This window comes from Camarhynchus parvulus, chromosome 5 (genome assembly GCF_901933205.1).
Source record: "Camarhynchus parvulus chromosome 5, STF_HiC, whole genome shotgun sequence".
NCBI classification, from domain to species: Eukaryota; Metazoa; Chordata; class Aves; order Passeriformes; family Thraupidae; genus Camarhynchus; species Camarhynchus parvulus.
The window spans coordinates 27,586,055-27,602,361 of NC_044575.1; the positions used below are offsets into that span (position 1 = coordinate 27,586,055).

The 16,307-nt window shown below is 43.2% G+C and overlaps 1 protein-coding gene across 1 annotated transcript in view; it reads left to right on the forward strand.

The window, feature by feature from the left end:
• The window catches only part of LOC115904483 (deubiquitinase DESI2-like), a 51,687-nt gene that overhangs the window by 19,864 nt on the left and 15,516 nt on the right, over positions 1-16,307 (forward strand). The window contains exons 2-4 of the mRNA XM_030949908.1: positions 11,783-11,855; positions 13,188-13,281; positions 14,283-14,424. Coding sequence (XP_030805768.1) covers positions 11,783-11,855; positions 13,188-13,281; positions 14,283-14,424 — 309 coding nt within the window. The remainder of the gene's footprint in view (positions 1-11,782; positions 11,856-13,187; positions 13,282-14,282; positions 14,425-16,307) is intronic.

Below are 16,307 nucleotides of genomic sequence, written 5' to 3' on the forward strand. Positions count from 1 at the left end.
TAGTGTTGCAATCACTCAGCATAGAAGCCCTTCAGCCATGGGTTATAAACAATTTCCTGTCTGAACTTCCTGCTGTTTCTATATCAGTTTTGTGCCTTGTAGACAATAATTATTCCAACAGCCCATTTTGGCATTGAGCTAGGTTATACAGTTACCCCTTCTTGAGACAGTTCCCTTCTCAAGGAAATGTTCCTTGCTTTACCGGTTTTTTTTTCCTTCTTCAGACCAGCAGAAGTGGGTTTTGAGGGAAGATGTATTTGAATCTCCATGGCACAGCAGCATTTCATCATTGCTATATTCAAGTTCCTTTTTTTCTGTTTTATCTCTTAAATTCTAATCTGGAGATATCACTGCAATGCGATTCCTCAGTAGCTGTGCAGGAAGAGCAGAGAGAGAGTATACAATTATGGCAGAAATGCACATGTATCCATTTACCTGCATGAAGTGCAGAGAGATGAGACACTGTATGACATTTGCACTGTATTTGAAGAGTTTTATCCAAGAGAGGACAAACACTGTGGGGTAAAAGGACAGGTCGTTAGCTGCAGGAATCTGTATTTCCCAGTATTTTACGAAGCTAAGCTGGTTAGGCACCCTGCCAGCCAGGCAAGGGCCCTGGAACCTCTCCAGGAAAAACCTCAGCTCACACTGTGAAAGGATTTCCCCTATCTATGCTGCAGAATAGATTCTCTTCTCAGAAGCTTGGAGACAAATATTGATTATATTGATTTTTTTTTTCTTTTGCAATAGCAAACTATTGTTAGTGGCATGCAGTCAATTTCTCTCATGGACACTATGAGGTATTTTGAATGTGTGCCACCAAAGCCAGCATGGAGTATAGATTGCTTAGTGCAAGCAGGCCCTACACTGCTCTTTTCTGATCTGCTCTTGGCTCACAGAACAGGCACAACTGGCTTTGGCAAGTGAATGGGGATGAGACTGAGTGAGAATTTACATGCCTATACAACATATAATTTTGATTCTACACAATCCTTGCACAAAGAGAAAATCTGGGGAATCTTACATTCTTTTTTCCTTTCTTGTAAGCATCCAGATTCACCTGTGGGTAGGTTAAACTCCTGGATATGAGATGCTAATGCTGCCATTAGGAATCCCCAGGGTAAGTCCTACTTTGTGGATCTTCATCCTTATTGGGGGTTCTCTTTACCTGAGTGTGGAGCTCACACTGTAATGGAATGGGAAGGTCTTCCATTCAGATTGTTGATAATGATGGTGTTAAACACTTCAGGGTAGATGGGAATTGGAAGAAGAATTTGGAGGATCACAGTTTTGAATGTGAATGTAGTATCATGCTGATGAAATTTCAGTTTTGACCTGGTCTGGAGTAAATCTGTGGTATGACCATAGCAGAGCAGGGAGTCCCTCTCAAATTCTTGTCTGGCATCCTAGCTATGGAAACAGCATGGTGAAGGGTGTTTGAAACTATGCTGTAACTTGAAAGAGATTAGTGTTTTGCATGTTCTCATTAGAAACCTAAGAAGAGATCACAAGAAATCTGCCTCAGGTGTGGACTGTTGGTGTGCCTGGGTTAAAGCAAAAAGTATCTCTTTGTGTTTGCCCAGGCAGGAACATCCTGGGGCAAAGGAGGGCAAGTCAATAAGGAAGAATCAGTGTATTAGCATTTTGCTATCATGGAAGAGAAATTCAGGAACCTGAGCAGGGATCTAGACAAGCCTTCGGAGGAAAAGTCTTAGCTGCTGGTTTATTTGATGGCATGAATCTCTCACTCTCTTCTGCTGGGCAGTTCACATGTGCATGCATCACTTTGACGGAGAAGCTATGGCTGGTGATTAGGGTGTTCATCTTGGATTTGAAAGACTGAAGTTCAAATTTCTGCTAATAATCTGTCAGAGCAGAGATGAACTGTGCTTTTCAGCACAATTTTTGAGGGATATGCTACAGGTGCTTGTCAATCAGCTGTTCTGTGAGAGACTCAGGGTGCATGGTACCTGCAGCCCAATACTCTGAGCAAAGCAGATGCTTTGGCCTGGGCAGGACTGATGAGTCAACTGGAGTGTGTTTGCAAAGGATGCACTGAATGTCTGTTTTCTCTCTGTAATGCTGGATATCAGGATGGGGTTCGCTTCTTCTTTGGAAAGAAACACTGCTACAGGTCCACAGAAGACAGCAAAGGATCCTTACCAACAAGGAAAAGGAGATGTTAATGTTTCTTGGTCTGAGCAAGGCCGGGGCATTACTCCACATGTGAAAAATCATTTAACAGCCCTATTTGTTATTACAGTTCTCAGTTACATCCTTTCTGTAAGAGGAAGGACAGAGAGCCCTAGGGCTGTATTGCTGACCCTACCAGATATGTCAGGGTCAGTCCAGTTCCAGAGCCAAAGCATCTGCACTGTGCTTCAGACAGCTCTGATGAGCTCCTCTCCAAACTGTTGGGTATTTATCTCCCTTGCATTTTTATTCAGCTCATCTGAATCCTCTTTGATGAGAAGCCTACTTATTGACAGTCTGGGCTGAGGGCTCACAAGATAGGTGTGTAGTGTCTGAAATACACTCAGCTAAGAATGTTAGCAACCTCCTTGACATTAGCAGAGCAAAACAGTTCAGACCATTCAATACTCTCTCTTGTACAGGCACTTTAAGGCTTTCTCAATATCTGATTTTGAATCATAAAATGTTTTCTTGTTCTTTTTTTGCTGCCAGGAATCTTTTAAGCACTTAGTCAAAGTCTCTCTTTTTTTAAACTAAGTATGTTGCTCCTACTTGAATCTTTTGTATCATTCTTAAGAAGTATTCTCCCATAATTCATGTCAGCCCTTCAAATGTTTGCAGATTTGTCATTTGCAGTCATTGCTTTGCCAAGCTATTAGTGTGTCTAAATTAATTCGTATATGTCAGTCTTGCCTCTTCCCTGATCATTTTGCTGCTGTTCTTTTTCAATACCTCTCAATTTGTCATTGTGAATGCATCTAAGGCAAAGGTATTATTACTTCCTTAAGTTTCTAACACATGTGAGTTTCTCAGGCACATTCTGTGAGTGAATTTATTTCAGTGTAATCCTGCAAATGGATGTGCTTTTTTTCATATGCTTGAGATGAAGAGTTTCATAAAAGTTGTCCAAACTAAGGGGATACAGCATGTAAAGGTATGTGCGATAGCATGGATTATCCTTCTTCAGGGCTGCTTATAAGATTCCTGTGTGGGACAGGCTCTTGGCGCTGGCACATGCTCCAGCAACCCCCCTCAGCGACTTCTGCTTGATGTTCCCAGTCCTACCCTGGCTCACTGAGCTGATTCCTTCAGGTGCAGTCAGTAATGACATTTAGGGAAACAGGTGGAGGTTGGAAAAATGGCATCTTGCTTCTTGTATGCTGTAAACAGTCAGCTCTAAATGCCATGTTTGGTACACAGACAGCCAAGATGGGCCATTATTGTGACTGGTGTGACAAACCCTTGGCCTGGTGGGCTGACTTTGTGTGAACCTACAAACAGAAGAGACAGGGATGGTCATTCTGCAGGGACAGAATGTTTATTTTAGCCAGCAAGTTGCCCTATGTCTTTGTTTGTAAGGCAGGTTCTCCCTTGAGCACTGAAACATGAGTTGGATGAGTGCTGGCTCTCCTCAACAAGAGAACTGTATTTAATGCAGAGCACACCGGGTCAGCTGCCTTTGAACAGCAGCTTCAGATGTGCATGCCTTGAGGCCAAGGATGCACAGCAGTCAACTTGTAAACACCTCACAGATGCAGCTGCAGGAGGGAAGCTCTGCTCAGGACAACACCTGCCAGCAGCATAACAGGCTAGAAAGTATAAACAGTAATGGAGAAAGCAGAAAATTGTAAGAGACTTCAAGTAATAAGAGTATGCTGAGCTAGAACTGTGCCTTATAGGATGAGGCTGTAAGTGGAAATGCTGGAGGTATCCCATTGTCACGGCTAAATTTTGCTTGTGACTTTTAATTAAAATATTCTGAATACACACAAAAGTTAACTTGTGAAATGCTTATGGTTTCATTTCCACAGCATGATTAATATTTTCTTCTGTCTTCATATTCTTCCACTAAAATCGCATTGCATCACAACATTGAAGCATAAGTAGATTTCCAATCTCTCTTAGCAGCAGCATCAGTTTTTAATCCACACACAGCATTTTAGAAGCCTCTGAAATAAGCTCTTTATGCTTCTTGATTGTAAAGGTTTTATTGTTGGGTCATGCATCAGGCAATTCAGGTACATATTATAATAATGTCCGAAAAGCCACAGTAAACTCTAAAGAAATTCTTCCTGAGGAGACAGCCAAGGAATGTATTCAGCCTAACCTGAGAAGAAAAGTTCCTTTGCAGAGCAGAATTTAGCTGAAATAGATCTGCTGAGACAGAGTTGGCTGCTGCAGTCCCTCAGAGGCTTGGCCTCTCATCCTCTCAAGGCTGCAATTGAGCATCCTGCCTTGGGTCTCCTCTCCTAATATCTGTTGGTTTGCATGAGGAAATACATTTAGCAGTATCAGTTTTAAGTATCAGGCTGTTGTTTTCCATGAAATTCCTGTTCTATTAGAGTGTATTAACCAGAAGGTTGGAGAAGTATCTTTAGCAGAAGCTTCTTTCATTCAAAATGCAGCAGAGCAGAGGCAGTTGCATGCCAAAGATGCCTTGTCTTTTTCTTCTCTCTGTGACTCTGCTCCTCAGATATCTGCTCTTCAGCCAATCCCAGTATGAAGTGAGGTTCTTGAGTGGGGTCCTTGTGTATCCCTGCCTCATCAGAGCTACATCAAGCTCTCTTGCTGCACTGAAGCTGTAGAGTTCTCAGAATTTGAGCATGGAGAATGCTCTCCTGGAAGAAAAACTGTAGTTCCTGAGCTTTAATCAGTTCTGGCAGTTGGATTATTTGCAAGCAGGCCAGTGACTACACCCTCGGAATTGTTTTTCTTGCTATTTGAAAGTTATTGCGTACTGCAACTGGAGGCTGTGCCCATTTGTAAACACAGACCTTCTCACTGCAGCATTTTGTTTCTTTAACACTGTCTGGAATTGTAGCTGAAAGTTAACATACCTGACTAGAGCAGGTGCTTTTGGCTGATTGGATTTGCAGTGACCTGATGGGCTTTCACACCCATGTTCCTGATGTGCAGATTGATAGCTTTTGCCAACAGTGAAGAGGACCTGACATAGGAGATGATCCTCCAGCTGGAAGAGCCATGTCCTGTGTGTGCTGGAGGGAGGACCCACCCAGGTAGCTTTTCCCAGGTGTGAAGTAGCAAAGACAGGTCTGTGTCATCACTCCTCAATACTCTGTTAAGCTTTATTTAGTTGCTGTTCTGCCCACATGTATTTAAACCCTTTCCCACTTAATCTGTATTCACTGTAGTATTAGGAAAATCGCATTTTAGACTTGATGAATACACACAAGCCTTGGACTCCTGGAGAATGGAGTGTAAGAGACATGGGTCACATTGAAAGAGCTTGAGTCTCACCCAATTGCAGAAGAAAACTTGCAAATAGTAGCCATGCTGTAAAATTTGATGTCATCCCACATGATAGTGAGCTTTTATCACTAGAGCTCCAGGGCAGAAGGGGTGAACAGAAGGTCTGGGACATACTGCAGGACTTTCTGCCTGCCTGGGGCCGTGGAACAGAAGTGAGCACGGCTGCAATATGACTGAAGAGCCCTGAATCTGCAGGAAGCCTCCTGTTCTGCATCTCTGTAGTTGAATTAAAGCTTTCTTCACCCCTGAAAGCATTACTTGGGGAATGATCTTTTATGGACTCTTTCCTTCCACCCCTGTGGGACCAAGATTCTGGATCTTTATTTAGAGAGATGTATTGAGGAAACAAACTCTTCTGAAGCTGCAGGCTGTATGCTGTAAACAGCTGGGATTTTACTGGCTGGTTTCCTGAAATGCTGTTCTCTAGCTTTCCCTTCCAGTTTTATCTTTTGTGCTCTCAAATTTCTGGATCAATGCATCTCAGGACATAATGCTGAGGTATTACTTTGATGTTCCCTAGCTGGTCTCCTGCATCAATCTGATGTTGCCTTTAAAAGACTGCCTTTTGTGCTGAGATTTAACATTGCAGAGCATTCTCTTGGTGTTTGAGATACAGCTGAGCAGTGTATTTGTTAGTGCACAGTCTTTTGCATGTTTTCTTGAGGCTGCTTAGGTAATTAGACTGCAGGGGCGAGCACTGCCCTGGGTGTTCTCCACTTGGATTTGTTGAGCCAAGGGTCTCTTCAGCAAGCCAGATTCCCCATCCTATAAAGAGGAGACATCCCTGTAAAGGGCCAAGTACAGTGTGTGACTTGGCCCTCAAGAAGGAAAGGATTAAAATCAAGCTCAGGTGGTAGGGCTGACAGTCTCTTATGGGACCTGTGTTGACACAAGTCCCTTAACATCCTCCTTCCTCCCTAGCACTGTCTAAATATAATTTTTTACTGATTTTTCCCTTTCTCCTAGAAGCAAAGCTCTGCCAGTGAACTCACAGGGAAAAGGAAGTAATCCTTCTGAATTACATGCAGATGGTGCTTTGAGAAGAGATAGGGACAAGTTAGCTACTGTTTCATTATCTGCACCCATCCCTGGCAAAGGTGTCTCAGTCACAGTAGTGTGTGGTCATCCCTGGACATCAGAGCACCAGATGAGGTCAGAGCCAAGCTCTCTCTAGCCTGGTATGCTGGCTCAGACATTGCTTGTGTGTGACACTTGGTGAAGAGTAGAGGTCTCTGCAAGGATCTATGACACTGGGTTCTCTGAGTTTGCAGCTATTTATTGAAATCAGATCTAATTAACAACGGGTGGATTTCTTTCCTATATGTTGATACAGATCATAACAAAGGAAGGCTTAGCATCTGTTCAGTAGTGAATGGATCTGGTGGAGTGGAATATCCAGTCAGTATTGTGGTGATAAATGGAATACTGCTTAGTGTGTTGTCTGCTCAGAGAAAGCATCAAGTGCTCAGAATATCTGCAATAGTCACGGAAGAGGTCTTGTCTCCAGCATCTGGGGAGCTGTTTAGTTAAACTGCTGAGCACATTGATGCAGGAAAGATTTAGGTGACACACCATGGAAAGTAATGAAGTAGATCTGAAGTAGGGAAGACAGAGTTAGTGACAGAAACTTCAATGTTATAGTACAGTATTAGTACTATAAGTACTATAAGTGGAAGTTAGTGGTTACATGGAGGGGCCACTTCTATCTGAACACTCATGTTTCTGGCATGAGTTCCTCCTGCTCTGAAAACCCCCAGGATGATATAATCTGCCAGTATCACATGATCTGATTCTCCATTCTAGACCGAAAAGATGCATGTCAATATAATGAAGCTTTTTAGTTTCTTTCTATTCTGGAAAGTTAGGGCATGGTTCACTGTTCTGGTAAGACTTTTACTTCTATCTCTGTGAGATGGATAAATGAAGGCAATAACACAAGAACTGACTCAGAGTATCCCCCAGAATCTAAACTATCTCACTGGTTATTAATGACCTCTGAACCAAACCAACAGAAAATCAGGGAAAACCAGAATAAAACCTGAAATTTTTCAAATTCTACTTCATCAGAGACCTTCATTAAAAGCTATTAACTGATACACTACAAACTAAACACAGAGGTTCCTCTCTGGGTTTGAATTTTGAGTTTTGGGCTATCTGCTGCTATTATGAAGTGTTTATAGCCTGGTTAGCCTTCCTCCCTGCCTCTCTTATCATCTGAGCTGTTCTCTGTTGAAGATGGAAATGAGACAGAATGCTCTAAGTCCCTCCTGTGTATGGTTTAGGGCACAATTTTCCAGACAGTATGCAATGCAAGCGTGAATCACAACTCCCTTTAAGATACTGCTGTATTCAGTTCCCTGGCTCTTCATCTGACTGAACAGGCTGCCGATTCTTGTTTTTAATCTAAGCAATAACCAATTTACTCCAGAGATGAGCATTTGCTGACTGTTGCTGCTGTTATTATGCTCAGAATTGTAAACCCCTTGGAAAACAAGGCCAGCTCGTGCATGTGTGTACAAACCTGGTTTCAAATCTGGCTTGGATTCTCTTTTCCAGCTCAGCAAGTGACTGACATGTTCACTTTAACATAGCTTCATCCCAAGACAAACTGGGGGCTGTGCCAAAGTGCTCTGAGGTGTTCACTGCGAGTTCAGTCACACACTGGAGGCAGATTCTACAACACCCTGGAGACAGGGGTGAGATGAGGACAGTACAGCCGTGATTTGGAGCTGCCTTGCACTTTGGTCTTGCTAGTAGGTCATATCAGTATTGTATCTATCAATTGAACCTAGATGCAAATCAGACCCCGCTTCAATAACACTGTTGTGTGATTGAAATTATTTGAAAGAAAGTACTAAATGAGGATGGTTTCTGCTCAGTTCAATTCAGGTATGGTTGAGGTTGTTGCACTTCAGTCCATAATAGCTCATTTAAAGGAATTAATACTGAAAAATACACCATTTAAGTATAGAAATGTCCATGTGATGGTCATAATCTTGCAACACCTGGCATCAGCCAGAGAAACACTTTTGCTCCTCTCTTCTTTATATCTTGAGGAGCCTCCCCTCACTTGTGCTTTCAGAGCTGTCCTGAGGCCTGTCTGCTCCTGGAGGTGGGTAGGGGGTGAAATTCTGTGCTGTGAAGAAGAGTGCTTGGGGCACAGGGCATGCTGGTCTGAGAGTGCTCTGCATGTATGATATGGTCAAGAATCAGAATATTACTCTAACAAGTAGTCAAGGAGAGGGTTTTTTCTTGCTTTTTCGCTTATTTATTGTTTTGATCCAATATAACCTTTCATATGGAAGAAGAAAAAGCTATAGCTGCAAGTGGTTTTTGGTGTAACTTCCTTGTTTGAAATACAAAGCCTGACACAGATGAGGCTCTGCAGATAGCCCTGATTTTGATAACTGGCAAAAATATTTCTGATTTTAAAAGTCCCCCTTCCTATTAGTTACTTCTCTAAGCAAAGCAGCTGGCGTGATCTGGGCATGTTTTGGTTGTATTGTTGCCCTAAGACAACAGCTCAGCCTGAGGGAAGAAGACAACCTAGTTCCCATATCATCTGGGACTTGTTTCAGTAGGACTTGAGAAACCAGTGTTTCTATGAAGCTCACTGAGACTACCTGAGAGTATCCAAGGAGTTAACCTCTGAGCGCCCCTTCAGTCAGTTTGCAGACAACCCCAGGCTGGACAGGAATGTTTATCTGCTTGAGGGTAGGAAGGCTCTGCAGAGGGATCTAGACAGGCTGTGGCAATGAGCTGTGGCAAATCATATGAGGGGCAATAAGGTGAAATGCCAGGTCCTGCACTTGGGTCATGACAAACCCAGGCAGTGCTTTAGGCTTGCTCCCTAGCACTGGGGGATGAGTGACTGGAAAGCTGCCTGGCAGAAAAGGACCTGAGAGAGCTGGTCTGCAGTAGCTGAACGTGAGCCAGAGTGTGCCCAGGTGGCCAAGAAAGCCAATGGCATCCTGGCCTGTATCAGCAACAGCATGGCCAGCAGGACCAGGGCAGTGATTGTCCTCCTGTACTTGGCACTGAAGCCCTTCAAATCTTGTATCCGGTTTTGGGCCCCTCACTACAAGAAAGGCATTGAGGTGTTGAAGCAGGTCCAGAGAAGGGCAATAGAGCTGGTGAAGGTCTGGAGCACAAGTCTGAGGAGCAGCTGAGGGAGCTGGGAGTGTTTAGCCTGGAGGAAATGAGGCTCAGGGGAGACCTGATGGCTCTTTACAACCACGTGACAGGAGGCTGTAGTGAGGTGAGGGTTGGTCTCTTCTCCCAGGCAACAAGTGACAGGATGGAAATGACCTCAAGTTGTGTAAAGGGAGGTTCAGAATAGATATTAGGAATAATATCCTCACAGAAAGGGTTGTCAAGCATTGGAACAGACTCTATAAGGAAGTGGTAGAGTCACCATCCTTGGAAGTATTTAAAAAATGAGGGGGTATGGCACTGAGGACATGGTTTAGTGGTGAATCTGGTGGGGGTGCTGGGTTGATGGCTGGATTTGATGATCTTAGAGGTATTTTCCAACCTTAAAGATTCTATGATTCTCTGAGGCGTGGGAGATACAGGAACTGAATGGAGGGTTTTGTGTCCAGGGGAGACAGGCTTTTGTCCCATGGTGTCATATGTGGCCTCCACCTCTATCTTCTTCCCCAGTCAGAGTAGGGAAATTCCTGCTGGAGAGAACTAAGCAACAGAGAACTGTGGGGAAGGGCAGCAGAAGGCAAGGGTACCTAAATCCCAGGCATGGTGTTCAACCAAGGGTTCACTGCTAATGTGCTGTCCCAGCTGGCAGAGGCTGAGAGCTACCTGACCCTAAAAACAAGAGTTTGCCTGATTCAAGTGAAGAAGTAAATGGAGGTTACACAAGGTCTGCAGAGAGCAGCGGGCAGAGGCCTACCTGGGGTGAGGCAGTTTGCTGCCCTCCTGCAACAATATATCATTTGTGAAAAAAAAAACCTCACAAAGAACAAGAAGCATTGCAGTCTTTTCTGGAGGGAAATGGAACTGCTGTACTCCCAGAGGCAAGCATTTTTGGGGACATGGTTTAAGATATCAAGATTAGTCATACATTAAGTAAGGCTTGGGTCTATGGCTTTTATATCAAAGCTATTATGTTTTTTCACAGTAGCAGTGGTTTTGCAGAAAACATTTTCAGGTGATTTACAGAGCTACTGCAGTCATCATAAATATGTAAGCAAGTAGTGCAAGCCCAGTAGCTGGAGTATGCCAGACCTCTGGCTACCTGACAGCAGAGGGGCTCTTATTCATACCATGGCAGCTCAGTGACACCAGACACAGGGAAGGTGCACCTTATTCTGGTTCCACAAGCTGCTACCAGACCCAGAAGAGAATTTTAGTTTAATGAACCTGTCATGTCCTTGTACAGGAACAAGTGAGCAGCACTCATTTTCCTCGCAGTGGTAGATTAAAACCAGAATTTAGTTACTAGAATATGTATCTTCATTGCACAGCAACTGTAAGTGAACTGCAAATATACCAGGCATGGGCAGTTTCCTCAGTGCCTGAAAACATAATTTCTGTAGCAGTGCAGCTCTGCAGCTGACCTAATAAACACTGATGCTGAGCAGGGCTAATTATCTCCAATGCAGCATTGCCCTGGCATGGCTGTACAGCTTCTTGCTCTGGAATTGGCTTAGCTGGGACTTGTTTGGGTGTCTGCACTGTCCTTCACGGTGTGGCAGAGGAGCATCACACGCATGCACTGGACTGCAGTGCTTCTCTGCTCTAAATGTAATGGGGAACCCTGGGCTCCAGACAAAGGAGTCACTTAGCAGCTTCTCTTGAACATTTCTCTGACCTAATGGGGCAACAAACCTCCAACTCTATGATCTCTTTGCTTAAAACCAAACTAATAATAAGTAAGGGTGCTGGGAGGTGATGTTACAGGGTGTGTGCAAAATAACTGGGGATTCTCTTACTGAAGATTTTGAAGGTTAAATAAGTCAAGTGAATTGATAAAACTGACTCAGTGTCAGGCATTAGGTGAGAAAATAGAGAAATAATCACACATCCTGTAGCAGCTGGGTTTATGCAGGTTCAGGTCCAGTTGATCTTAATACAGGTTAGTACCTTAGGTGGAAAGGGTTAGATGAGCTAATCCAGTCCAGGTGAATAAACACAGTGCCCACTTCTGTTGGTCTGTAAGAGCCTCAATTTGTTTGTCTCAAGATAATTTCAAAATCTCTCTTCTCCTTAAGAGGAGCTGGGGAGATGGGGGATATACCCTAGACCAAGATCATGTGTTTCTTTTCTACTAATGCTTCCCAATGTGGCTTTTCTCTTACTGTAGTACTGGATAAACGAATACACCTCCACCTTGGGGATTGGTGTCTTCCACTCTGGCATCGAGATCTACGGCAGAGGTATGAAGTATTTCCCTTTTACTGCCTGCAGAACATGGGGACAACTGTATGGCTAGTCTGATATGGAAAAGCACCCCAAACTTACAGCTTTTGGCAAGGAATGTTTTGAGGGATAAAAACTGAAAAACTCAGCCAGTCCTCTTTTCAGAGTCCATTGTGGAGTCTAGGAGGAACTCGTGCAGTTCTGTTATGACCCACATAATCCTTCTTATTCAGCCTGTAAGTGCAGCCTGTACAGCTTGTGCAGGTGGGCAGCAGGATGGCAGATGGGAGGAGCAATGCTGGAAAGTCATTCTGTAGTGAAGGAGGGGGACAGAGAATGGGAGAAATGAGGGGGAAGAGTGGTGGGGTTGTCTTAAGGCTGGCAGATGTGTTTGTGCTAATTCCCTGTCAGGAAAAATCTTTTCTCCATTTAGTCTTTATGAATGTGGTCTAGAATATGGTCTAGAAATCTTGGAATCTGGGTTTCCAGATACTGGAAACTGTTGATTTGAAACAATAGAGTTACAAAGAAAGGAAAAATGTCCTGTAAGACTTTTGAAATTGTCTGGGTGGGGTACAAGCTGATTAGAGCCACCCATTTAAATCATCAAGGGATCTGGAAAACATTTGTAGTGTGGGGAAGGGTGAACTAGCATCACAGACTTTGTTTCCTTTTTCAGCATTAAATGGGAATGAGTTGGCTACTCACTCATGGTATTTTCATGCAGTGCCTTGCAGTAGCCAGAACCCCTGTTGGTGCTATTTCCATCTTGAGCACAGAGGCTTTCACAGGCCCTGTGAGATGGCCTGTGTGGCACCATGAGGATCACAGGCTGTGTTTCACAGACCCTGCAAGTTGGCCTGTATGACATGGAGGGACTCGCTGGCCTGACCTGTGTGCTGAGGCAGCAGAGCACAATCAGCCTGGCTTTCTGCAAAGACTTCCCACTCACTGCCTGTAAATCCCTCTGGAAGATTTGATTTCTCCCTGCTATAGAAATGGCTTCTTCCAGCTCTATAGCACCACTGGAAGCCTCTCACAGTTTAGCCAGATACCTTCAATGCAAGACTTTCCACTGAGAGAAAGCCACCTGGATGAGGACAGAGACAGACTCAGTTTTCCTGGTGCTGTGGGAAAGCAGTAGTGCTAGCATGGAGGGAGGCTGTGAGGGCATCCTCAGTCCAAAAGGTAACCAGGCAGCGAAAACGGCTTTCAGAGTCTGGTTGAAACAGATTTTGGCAATAGCCCAGCCCCTGGTGCTGATGTTGAGCCATGCAGACAGCTGCCATAGACTTTTTCCTGACATGGCGTTCATTCAATTACTCACAGTCTGTTTCTTTTCTTGTCAGAGTTTGCCTATGGAGGGCATCCCTACCCTTTCAGTGGGATTTTCGAGATCACACCTGGCAGTGCGGTAGAACTTGGCGAGACCTTTAAATTCAAGTAAGGGCCCTCTTCTACATCTTCAATTCTGCCCCTGGTAGCCATTGTTGTAGGGGGAGCAGGGAAGTCCTGTCCTCTGGGTCCTCCTTTCACTCTCCTCATAAGTGCCCTCACTGCCATCCTTTCCATGATCCTGATTCAAAGGCAACCCTGCAGGGATTTTGGAGGTGGATGAAAGAGTGCGTACAGCAAACAGGGAACAATGATGCACTGTGTTTGTCAGGGGTTAAAAGCGCACTTACGAATAAGTGCAGTTCTCTTTTCCTATTTTATTCATCTTCTGTGCTCCTAGTTTTGCCTGTTACACAGAGCATATGCACAGGAGGAAAATAAGACTTCTCCTTTTATGAGTACCCCCTATCTGTGGATACTGCACAGACTACCTGAAGTTATTGCGTTTGTTTTTTGCTACTCTGTTACAAGGGACAGATTGGCTGTTAGAGGAGCCTGAGAGGATGCTGCATTCTTGTGTTGTTCAAAATGTTCAGACTGTGGGACTGTGGGTCAAGGAAATGTCCGTGGCAGGGGGGCTTGACCTTGCCAGACTGCCAGTTTATGTTGAGGGCCATTTTAGAACAAGTGCTACTGAGTGAATATTGGGAGGAGCAATAGGTTTCTGCATAAAGTTTTCAATCTGCTTCTTCCTGGCCCAGGGGACCCTCTCAATTGTGGAAAAAACATCTCCTCACTTGTAATAGAAATTTCTCTTCTGGGATGATAGGCAGAGTAGGAGCAGACCCCCAGAGCTGAGACTTCTCTGGTGGTGAGCAAGAAGATCTCAGGACTGTTGTCTGAGTGATAACTTGCTTTGTGGAAAAGCTGTGGATATTACTGTGCCATTCTGTTAGTCAGAGTTTCTGATAGCCTCAGATATGCATGTCCATAACATTTTAAGCCAGTCCTTCTTGCCAATATCTGATCATTTCCTTCTCCTTTGGTATGTATTGCACTTTTCACTGTATCTTTCTGTTCTTCCTGTTGTATGTTTTGATTTTAACTAGAGAATCCATTGCCTTGGGCACTACAGACTTCACAGAAGAGGACGTGGATAAGATTATGGAAGAGCTGGGCAAGGAATACAAAGGAAATGCGTACCACTTGATGCACAAGAACTGTAATCACTTTTCTTCTGCTCTGGCTGAGGTAGGCACAAACGGGGTTTATTTATTCATTTTTTACTGCTTCAGATCTGGAGTAATGTCACAGAAAGGGACCTGGGGTCAGCACACTGTGCCAGGTCAGAGCCCATAGCAAAATATTCTCTCTCTGCCCTTAATATTTTTGGAAGCCCTTTGCTGTTGAAAGGGAGAGGATCAGGAGGTAGAGATGTGGAAGGTTTATCATATGTTTGGTCCAAACTGTGTGGGAAAATTAGGAGTGCTTGTAATTTGGTTCACTGAACAGGCACTGAGCAGCAATTGAAAGGATAGTTAGCATGCAAATGTGCATCATTTTTATAACAAACATAAATAACAGTGTATGATCTGCAAAGGTATAGAAATGGTTTATCAGTGTTCTGGAAACAAATATTTACAGTATTCAGAGAGTGGGCATTCTTTTTCTTTATTTAATCTGCACCATCCAAACCTATTAAAAAAAGAATTTATTATCTTATGGACATCTTTGGTGGTTATTCACTTCCACGTTCTCAAAACCACTGTGAGTTTTGAGAAATTATTATAACAGAACTGTTATTTCTATTCTGAGATAACTGGAGCACAGAGAAACACAAATTTTATTCCATCTATCTGCTGATTTTGGGGTATCTGATTTTTGATTCCCAAAGATGTGATTATTTTGGGAAGAAGTTGCCTTCCTCCTCAACTCCCAGATGAGCTGGTTAAAGTGTGTGTCAATTAAGGTGTGAATATTCAACATTTTTGTAAATCTGATTTCCAGATTAACCTAGTGTCAGAAAAAGATGGGAAAAGCACAAAATGGAAGTGACCTTCCATAAAACCTCTTTCTGTGCTTTCCATATTTGCTTTATGGCAAACCCAAGGAGAGAATATAATTTGTCATGATAGGGTAGGATTGCTGTATCAGTGAAACTTTAATTTCTCCCTCTGGAATCTTCATCTTAATTAATTACACATCTCTTTCCTTTCTTCATCATATGGGGCAAGGGACCTATGCCAATAACCTCTTTTGCCACAAGAGTTCATTCATCCCCAAACAAGCCCATCACGGATCCCAAGTGAGATGTGTGGAAAAAGTACTGTATGATTTTGTAAGAAGAAAACAAGTGAATCAGAGAACCAGTGACTGATTTACAAGGGACCTACTTAGGCTCTTAGGATCACAAATTCTCTATTGGTTCCATCCTTATTAATTATATATAGAGTCCTTTCTGTAAATGTTAGCAAATTAAAACAAACAGGAAGGAATTTAATTGGTAGAAACAGAGAATGAAGTTCCAAGCAGTACACTGAGCAAACCAATGTTAGCCACACTAATTTGGAATCAGATATCAAATTGCTAAAACAGAAAATAGGAACTTTAACAATTATGAAGGAAACTCAGGAGAAAGCTGTGGGATTACTAGGAAAAGATAAACAAAATCCTTTACCTGCAGCAGTGAAATAAAGTCACTGCTTACTATGTACTTTGAAAGGTCAAATGTCTGTCTTGTCTCTAAGCTGTAAGCTCAAAGCCATTCTTCCTTTATTCTACATATCAGTGTATCCTCACTGTCCCTTCCTTGTCCAGCCTTCCTAACACAAGTCAAGTAAGAGATCTTACAGAAAAACTAGTTATGTATTTTCAATTTTGTTTTGAATATGCTTTTAGTGGGCATCTTTATAGGAGTGGAGTTTAGGGTTAAGTTTTCCTGCAAGAGCTTTCTTGGTGGATTTAGAGCACTCATTCATTGCCCCATAACCTGTCTAGATTGTAAAGCAAAAGCCTGAATGGCTGGTTCTGACACTTCTGCTCCCAGGAGCAGAATTTTCTTGAGATTTATGTCAGTTTAAATAAGCCCTTTATAGGCAAGCAGGATTTTTTGTTGCTGTTGCTCTTCACATATG